Below are 9406 nucleotides of genomic sequence, written 5' to 3'. Positions count from 1 at the left end.
TTAGTGTGCCTGGAACAGCAGCAGAAAATTCCTTCAGTTGTAAAGCAGAGTTCAGTAGGCAAGCACAAGCCTTACGTGTGATCTTCACCCCACCTGCCCTGGTCCAGCATGACCACGGGCCACATTTTAAGCTTGTGTGCACTGGAGTGGGATGAGGTCATGGAGAGATCAGGACCTCCATGACAACGTACAGTCTCCTCATCTGTAAAGTGACTAACTGTGGTGACTAAGAGGTAAACTACATAAAGGGCCTTTAGAAGAGAGAAAAAACATCCCAGATAAAATGGAGATGGGAAGGCCAGTATGGGCAGAGGAAGACAAATGGGTTAATGAGTCAGGAAGGCTTTCCGCTGCAGCAAGATAATTGTCTCAAAAAGAAAGTCAAGTACATCCTAGAAGCTGCAAATAGATATTGCCAAAAATCAGATAGAGTTAGAATCCCAAAGAGAAACTAAAACAAACATCAAAAAGGTACCACACCTACAAGAAATTAAAAAAAAAAAAAAAAAGGGGAGAAAAAAGGATCACAGAGAGGATGCAGTGGAGGAGCAGAAGGGAGAAATGGATACAAGGTAATAAATGAGCACAGCCAGCTGAACAAAAGGATAAAAGGTATCATGAATTTAGTGAAAGCCAGTTTTACAGGGCAACCCTGTAGCACAGGAAAAAATTGAAACTTTAAGCATCCAGGAAATATATATATATATATATATATATTTTTTTTTTTTTTTTTTTCCCTCTTTGTTAGTACCTTAGCAAGGGGCGGAGGACTTGGTTTTACTAACCAACCACAGAGGGACAGGGATATGACAGGGCGGCATGACTGTGGAAAAAAAAAAGCCTGAGTCCAGTCATGGTATTTCCAGTAACAGCAGGAAAGCATTAGTGTTCTGTCTGAAACGCCACTGAGAAGACTTGTCTAAAATGCTCCATATGGCAGCCACTCTCAAGAGGAAAGCACTCAGACTGAAAGAGACCCGCAGAAAGGACGTCCCAAGGCCCAGGGCACAGCTTGCATCATGCAACACTGAAAAGATTGAGCTTATGTAACTTTAAAACAAAACAAAACAAAACCACACACAAATGAATGGGAATTGGATAAGTAAATACACGGAAAGGAGAGGTAAACGCCAGAGAAGGATGTCTGTAACAAAAAAGCAAACATATATATTGAGGTGGAAATTAGAAGTGGTTTTCTAGCCATCGGACAAGAACTTCGGCCATAAACCCCGTCGGGTTGTGTGGGTGCTGAGGAGCACAGGGCTGGCTGCTGGCGGGGCTGGGCACGGCTCCCCGGATTGCACCGGCCGGGCGGCGGTGCGGCCGCCAAAGGAGGGTCCGGGCACCTCGAACTGCCCGTAACTCTGGGAGCCGGCACCGCTTGCTGCTCCTGTGTGCTGGCTGGCACGCACTGGGCATCCTCCCTGCCCTCCGGAGCTAACGTTTTACGTCACCTCCACCCATCCCGGTTAATAACGGGGAGAGGGAAATCTCCCTCGACGACGGGACTCCCCGTCCCAGGACGCCGGTTCGCCAGGGGCGGGACGCTGAGCCGCAGCGAGGCCGGCCCGGCAGCCCCTCCATCTCGGGCCGGGGGCGGGCCCGTCCAACAGCCTCGGCCGGGACTGAGATCACGCTCGCCCGCCTCAGCCCCCCTCGCGGTGCCGGCCGGCCGGGCCGAAGGCTCCAGAGCGACCTTTACGCCCTCGACGTTCCAACAACGGGCCAAACGCTACCCTCCGCCTCCCCTCTCCCCCCCACTTTCCCATGCCGGCCCAACACAACTTCCCCCTCCCCTCCGCCCCGACGTGTCGGCGGGCACGTCTCCACCGCGGCAGCCCGCCCGCCGCACGTCACCCGCCCGGCCCCTACTTAAGGCGGCGGCTGCTTCCCCGCCCCACCGCTACCGCCGCCGCCGCGCTTGGGTGAGGACGTTCGGTAGGTGCGATCGTCTTCGCGGGCCAGGGGGTTCTTGCTGCGGGGAGAGGGAGGGAGGGGGATGCGGGCGCCGCTGGCCGCCAGCCCACTGGGGGAACTCGGTCGAGTAGGCGGCGCACAGCGGACCCCAGGTCCGACCGAGGAGGGAGCGGGCACAGCCCTGGATTTCAGCCCGGTGCCGCGTTGGGTGCGGTGGGGCACCCCGCCCTGCTCCGCGGCCTTGCGCAACCGGCGTGATTTCCATCCCCCCTTGAGATTGCGTCCCCCCGCCACCCCCCTCCCCCGCTTCAGCCTGCGGGAATTAAGTCGCTTCCCCTAATCGGCGGTGGAAGTGCGTGTGGCTCTAGGCAGCTGCCGGTTGGGCAGGGCGCTGGGAGTGACCCTGCGTTCAAAATAGAGCATAAATATACCACCTTGGCTGCTGGCTCTCCCATAGTCTGCTTCTTTCAGGGGAACAGCACTCTAAAATAAAAAAAATTGGACTATAAAATGTAACTGAGAAACGTTTGAGCGGGTGCCCTGCACGTTGAAGTTCTTACAGCGCAAAGGGACAACTTGGCACGTGGCGTGTGCACGATGCTGGGCCACGCTGCGGGAGACGGATGCAAATGAAGACTGAAGTACCTTGGCTAACTTTTCCTATATATGGGCACTGATTTCCTGTCCTTCCCCCACCCCTGCCAGTCCCTACCTGCTCTGCCAGCGCTCTCCGGCCTTTCCTGCTCTGAACAAGTTGCTGCCTGTTCAGCACTAACCTTAGAATCACGTTAGGTCTGTACTTGCATCCATCTGCAAGGCTGCCCCTGCCTCCGGCGAGCGGTAAAGCGTGGTGTCGGCTTCTGCGGAGACCCTGGGGCGAAAGCACAGGATTCCATTTTTATCATGGCATTTCATTGTAGCTGTGACTGTCAGATTGGAACCATGCAGCCGGTAGCTAAAAAAATTGAGGGTAGGAGAGATAACACCAGACTCTATACATCTTAATTCAAAACTATGCAGTCTCACCTGAAAGCAAATCCATAAATTTGGCTTTGAGGATCTCACTGTGCTTAAGAAGGGCTTACCTAAGTGTTGTACAACCTCAGCTCTGGAAAGGCTTCAGGGCATAGAATACCAGTTTTGCAGGGTGGTAGAATAGGGATTGCCAGACCATGCTGTGCTCAGAGTACTAAAATGGCTTCCTTTGCCTAAGTGTAACATGGATGATCATTTAGAACATTCTACTAATGCTGCTGGAGTGCCACCCAGCTATATAATCAATGGTGCTCAGGCTGTGTTTGAGGGAAAGCTACAGTGAGCTTGTCATCAATAATTCAGTTTTCTATCATTTTGCTGCATACAGGCAGTACTGCCAGATGCTTTATGTGTGCGATTTATATCTGTTTTCTTATCATCCTGGAATAAAGTCCATCCTTCTTGATACGAGTATTCCGGTGTTGGTAAGAGCTCCAATGCCTAGAGAAATAACGTGTTGCTCTCCTTGCAGCAGCGCACCATGTCTCTCAAGGATCAGCTCATCCACAATGTCCACAAAGAGGAGCACAGTCATGCCCACAATAAGATCAGTGTGGTTGGCGTTGGTGCGGTTGGAATGGCCTGTGCTATCAGCATCCTGATGAAGGTAAGTTTTAGCTTGGGATGAAGCAGCACAGTTGTGACTACCTGAGGCCTCAGAGACAGGCGAAAAGTAATCTCCCTTATTAGACTAATTGGGCCAGCACACAGGATGAACTTTTGGTTGGTCATTCTTTTCTTTGGGCCTGAAACAAAGCAGCAATCTTCAAGCTATTGGCAGAGAGCAAATAGCTGTAAGTTCTTGTAAACCAAGTTTATTCCAGTATCAGACAGAACATGCTCTATGTATCATTTTGACTTAAAAGAGCTGCATTTACCTTTGAATAACTTCCAGAATCCCTTCTAAGAACTGAGGCATCATTCTGTCTGAAGCAGAGAGTGTGATGGAATATTTATGTGCAGTGTGGACTGGAAAAAGTGGGCCCAGACACTCTGAATGACCTGTCCTCTGCATTGCATTATTATATTGAAAATGCTGTGTTTAACATCAGGCTTGCTTTTCTTAACTGTAAAATAGGCTGTTTATGAACAGCTATTAAATTACTCACCATTTTCATGCTAAATTGTACAACTATTCCACACAGAATGTGCATATGGAAAGTACAAAACTAATTCAATAAAGTGGATATCCTAGGAGACTAATTTAAATGCTCTGCTTGGGAATAAGTAAAGTGATGAAGATGGGCAAGATTGCTTAAATAGATTCCTGCTTTTAAAATAATTGTGACTTCACAGTTTACAAATCGAGTACTTTCCTCTGAGGCAATAAACTTACTGTTTAATCTTGGTCTGTGTAGGACTTAGCTGATGAACTTGCCCTTGTTGATGTTGTGGAGGACAAGCTCAGAGGAGAGATGCTTGATCTCCAGCATGGCAGCCTCTTCCTTAGAACACCGAAGATTGTCTCTGGCAAAGGCAAGTAGTTGGCTCTAATGTGCTTGTTATTTTGAAATGGAGACAGCCACTTCAGATCTCAAACTGGCCATCCATGTCTAGCACTTAGCCTGCCATCCTAATTGTCAGGAGGAAAGTTTGTTTCTGCTCAGCTGACATTAAGTTTCATGTACCTTGTTAAGGTGTTCCAGCTAGGAGTCCTCTGGTCCAAAGTTCATCAGTCAGTATAGAAAGATCAATTTCTTAAGTACTCATGCACCTTTGAGAATTTAATTTCACAGGCAGTTGGCCCCTGAATGTGTTACTGCTTACTTCTTGGCCACAAATATCTGACAGCTGTAAGTTTAGTAGCAACCTGACTAGGGCAATGCTAGTCGTCCCACACCTCCAGTGTCCACAGGTTACACAGGCAGAGCATTTTTCCTTTCCTACACAGCACTTGAACTGGATGCACAGCTACCCCACACCCATCTGTGCCTGCGAAGTGTGTAATACCAACCACTGCCCAATTCTACATTAAGATTTTGATGTGCCCTTAAGGTTGCCACTTGTGGCAATGAACCAAAATCTTAAAAGAAAATTTAACTTTATACAGAAGCAAAGCCTAGGGTAACAATTACCAGAACTTCAGCACCTTCAAACTCAAGAATTTTAGATATTAATACTAAAAGGAACCAAGAACTGTTCTAAACCACGTGTAGACATTTCTGACACAGCCTTTTGTCTGCAGATTACAGTGTGACTGCACACTCCAAGCTGGTCATTGTCACTGCTGGTGCCCGTCAGCAGGAAGGAGAGAGCCGCCTTAACTTGGTCCAGCGCAATGTGAATATCTTCAAGTTCATCATTCCCAATGTTGTTAAATACAGTCCTGACTGCAAGCTGCTTATCGTCTCAAACCCAGGTTTGTCTTGTGTTGCTTTAACAAGAGGATTTGGCTGAGAGAATAGTGATTTTTTTTTTCAGGAAGGTGGCATTACTATACTGATATGACCAAGCAAATACTTATGACACATAACCACATAGCAAGAAGCGTCATCTCCCCTCTCCACACTCAGCAAGCTGGTACTCTGAGAAATAAACCAACTTGCCTCCAACTTGGGCCTTCAGTTGCCTTTTAAGCGATCTTTAGCAGAAGACACATAAGGAGCACTGATAATTGCATGCATACTATGAATAGCCTCTCAAGTCTCCCTTTAAAGCAGTAATTATATGAGCCCTGGCTGTGGGGATTATGTTATGCTCTATTCCCCATAACTAGTGTGCTGATAAAAGCAATGCAGATGACCAGAAGATACTATCCTAGTTTTCAAACTGCTCATAAGTGGCACCTCTTGTCCTCCTTGTTCTACTTACAGTGGACATTTTGACCTATGTGGCCTGGAAGATCAGTGGCTTTCCTAAGCACCGTGTTATCGGCAGCGGCTGCAATCTGGACTCTGCCCGTTTCCGCCACCTCATGGGAGAAAGGCTGGGCATCCATCCTCTGAGCTGCCACGGATGGATTGTTGGAGAGCACGGAGATTCCAGTGGTAAGGGTGAAACCTGGCTGGCTGTTACACAGAACCTTTTTCTTATAGTTTGTTTGCAAGAAACATCTCCGAAAGCTACAGCAAAACATTGCTCAAAAACCTTTCCACTGCAGCACCTTAAGAGTGCAAGCCCTGCTTTAGGTCTTCTGCTGCACAGAGTAACCCTAGATGATCTATATTTGACCTGAGTTACTCTGCTTGGAAAAGGTCATTACTGTAACCTGAGGAGGCTAAAAATTTCAAGGCTAAGTTGTTCCCATAACTCTCCAAAAAAAAACCAAACTGAAGAAGCAAGAGGGTAAAGTTCTCTGCAAGGGACTACCAAAGTCTGCACTAAACTTACTGGTAGTCACTCAGTTGTCTTTAGTGGCATCTCTTGATTACTTCAAGAACTATATATAGAAATTGAAGTGCAGAGACAAGTGTAGAGGACAGGGGAAAGAGCAGCTTTTTCCTTACATAACCTGTACTTTCTCTAGCAGCACCAGAGCAGTCTTGTCTGCTTCCTGACGCTTGGGAGGATTCATTTGGAATAAATTCCTATTCTTGAGAAAACTTTGCAAAATAGAGTTACTGTCACTTTAGTTCATGTTGCAGGGGTGTTTTGCTTTAATAAAGGTATATTCAGTTGTTGTGACATGATGTATAAAGATGTTTATATGCTCCTGGGTTCTCAGCCCACAATTTTATATCTTCCTCATAGGTCATACGATACTTAAAGTCATACCTAAATCATAGCAACATGTGTGTTGCAGATTAATCAAACTTGATTTTATGTTAACTGTTAATTTGAGGAAGACAGAACTAAGTTTTCTTGTGAGATAATTAATCTATGTGCAACTCTCAGTACCTGTGTGGAGCGGAGTCAATGTTGCTGGCGTCTCCCTGAAGGCTCTTCATCCAGACATGGGAACTGATGCAGACAAGGAACACTGGAAGGAGGTCCATAAGCAGGTGGTGGACAGGTAAATGCAGATTTATTTTATTTTATTTTATTTTATTTTATTTTATTTTATTTTATTTTATTTTATTTTATTTTATTTATTTTTTGCAACACAAGAACAGATGATGAAGAGCTATAGTACCTCTGAACTGCAGTATCCGTATCTGGTTTCATAAATACCGTAGTAGCCCAAAAGAAATATCAAGATGCAGATGCAATAGAACTTGAAATAATATTTTAAAGAGTAATGTAGATTTGGCACAGTTAATTTTTCATGCTTAATGAACTTTTAACTTGGGGAAGTGCTTTTAACTTCCAAGTTTCCACTGTGACTGCAGGGAGTAGTGTAAAATGCAAGTAGAGTTCTTTACTACTGAGTTCATCTCAGTTCTGTCAGCAAATCAGTCAAGTTTCTGATGTCCCCAAATTGATTAAGGCACCTCGAAAAGCCCTTCTTCCAAACTTTAAATATTTCAGTTGCTGGTACTTGTTGTTTAACGAATACCTTTGTCTCTGCAGTGCCTATGAGGTCATCAAACTGAAGGGGTACACATCATGGGCTATTGGCCTTTCTGTGGCAGACTTAGCTGAAACGATTATGAAGAATTTGAGAAGAGTGCACCCAATCTCTACAGTTGTTAAGGTGAGCGGCCTGTTTTTGCTAACTTTTGCCTTACTGCAACCTAAAAACCTTGGGAATTCTGAAGAACAGTCATAACTTTCTAGTTTAATTTCAACTAAATTCTGAGTTTTCTTGATAGGACATTCTATAGAATGAATTCTAGCCTAACCATCCTTACCTGCTTTTCAGGGCATGCATGGAATAAAAGATGATGTCTTCCTAAGTGTTCCTTGTGTACTGGGCAGCAGTGGCATCACTGATGTAGTGAAGATGATCCTAAAACCTGAGGAAGAGGACAAATTAAGGAAGAGTGCAGATACACTCTGGGGAATCCAGAAGGAACTACAGTTTTAAATCTGCCCAAGCAGTTCACTCTTTACATTTTAATGGGTTTAGTGGTTTGTCTTACGTTGCACTTTCCAGGTAGGTCAAATCTTTCAATGTATGTATCTCAACCAGAACACACAAAAAGCTCAAATCTGAACAAATGAGTTTCCTGAAGATAGCACTAGGAAACTAGTCCAGGGTTTTCCCTGTTCAGACACCCATGTTCTTAGCCAGAGCTAGAAAAGCTAGTCAGTCTTGTACAGTGAAGTGGTGTGACAGAAATCCAGCATTCAAAGCAGCACTGCCTAGAAAACCCTTTGCCTTTTCCTCATCTTGTTTAATGTTGGTTCAGAACAATAAGTAACTAATTACCACACAATGTGAAACCAAAGACTATCTTCTCGCAGTTAAAGGATTGTCAAACAAATTGATCAACCTTCTCTGCCAGCTGAATAGCTTATATATTTCACTGTTGGTAGGTCCAAATGTATTTTCCTAACACTGCTTTGGAATTTGTGTACAATATATTTTTTTTTTTTTTTTAGAGAACCTTATTTTTGTGTACTATATCAGCCTAGTTGTAACTTTATATCCTGAGCATGTTTAAAAAATGTTGAGGTTTCTGTATGCAACAAGACGGTGACTGTCCAACTGTAGTACCAGCTCTAACACCAAATAAACCACAAACTGTTACTTCTGTCTCCTTGCTTTTTCTTCATATGGCTTTGTCTCCAAAATGCAGCTGCACTTGCACTCATCTAAATCAAACAATTCTATTTCTTCAGTCATGCTGACACCTCAGCTGTGTAATAACAGCTCCAGCCTTGTGTAATTTGCAGCTGCTCTGTTGTAGGCTCCAGATATTTATATTAGACTGAACTAACAGTCTCAAGGTAGGAATGAAAAAATATTAATGGAAGTATGTCAGTACTCAGAAGTTGAACTTGATTCCCCTCTTTATGCAATGAAAGAGGCTCTATTGAAATAATGTAAGAGGAGTAGAGAAACAATGCAACAAAGGAAGTGTCTTCCTTACCTGTACACACAAAAACACGTTGGAAGAAATCTCTCCACATCAAGTACTGACATTCATAAAAAGTCACAGAAAAGCATGACCTCTGGAACAGTAGCCATGAAGAGAAGCAATGACTAAAGTTACTCCTCAAACCTCCTAGTAAGTTAGAATTAACTATCTTCTCTGTCATTAATATTTTAAAACAATATACCTCATTACAATAAAAGAAAAGGCTTTATTCTCAGCTTTTTCTAAGGTTAGGACACAGCATGTAGCTTAAGAATGGAAATAGATCACCTGATTAAGTCTAGTGTGGATTTTTTAATATGGAGTACAGGTGACACTTTGCAGGACAAAGTATTTTAGAATAAGTGGAAGTGCTCATGAAGCAACTTCAGCAACAAAGGGAAAGCTGTAGCCACTGTGCCACTTTCTCTCGTGTCCACATGTTCAAAACAGCACCTGGAAAGTGCAGACAGCAATAGTGCTTTCTGCAGATGACAGGAGGATGATATGAAGCCCTTTCAAAAGCTTTCAGAAGATCCACAAGACTTGCACTT

The 9406-nt window shown here is 44.7% G+C and overlaps 1 protein-coding gene across 2 annotated transcripts; it reads left to right on the top strand.

Annotated features, from left to right (window-relative positions):
• The first annotated feature begins 1797 nt into the window (after positions 1–1797).
• Positions 1798–8524, top strand: LOC309443073 (L-lactate dehydrogenase A chain). 2 transcript variants are annotated; one of them, XM_082059648.1, is made up of 8 exons: positions 1798–1938; positions 3425–3559; positions 4311–4428; positions 5138–5311; positions 5766–5939; positions 6787–6904; positions 7402–7525; positions 7694–8524. In XM_082059648.1, exons 2-8 carry the CDS (start codon positions 3434–3436, stop codon positions 7856–7858), a joined length of 999 nt encoding a protein of 332 aa, XP_081915774.1. In that variant the 5' UTR covers positions 1798–1938; positions 3425–3433; the 3' UTR covers positions 7859–8524. The 2 variants fall into 2 exon arrangements, with proteins under 2 accessions (XP_081915774.1, XP_081915775.1); XM_082059649.1 differs by having other exon boundaries at positions 1917–1938; positions 3428–3559.
• The last annotated feature ends 882 nt before the right edge of the window (positions 8525–9406 follow it).

The sequence above is a fragment of the Streptopelia decaocto genome (genome assembly GCF_964273445.1).
Source record: "Streptopelia decaocto genome assembly, chromosome: 7".
Classification (NCBI taxonomy): Eukaryota; Metazoa; Chordata; class Aves; order Columbiformes; family Columbidae; genus Streptopelia; species Streptopelia decaocto.
This window is presented reverse-complemented; position numbering and strand designations above follow the sequence as displayed.

Bases quoted from the DNA above. Each gene is read 5' to 3' on its own strand.
- LOC309443073 (XM_082059648.1), top strand. From the start codon at position 3,434: ATGTCTCTCAAGGATCAGCTCATCCACAATGTCCACAAAGAGGAGCAC. The intron at 4,429-5,137 runs GCAAGTAGTTGG...TTTTGTCTGCAG, and splicing joins GAAGATTGTCTCTGGCAAAG to ATTACAGTGTGACTGCACAC. The intron at 7,526-7,693 runs GTGAGCGGCCTG...CCTGCTTTTCAG, and splicing joins CAATCTCTACAGTTGTTAAG to GGCATGCATGGAATAAAAGA.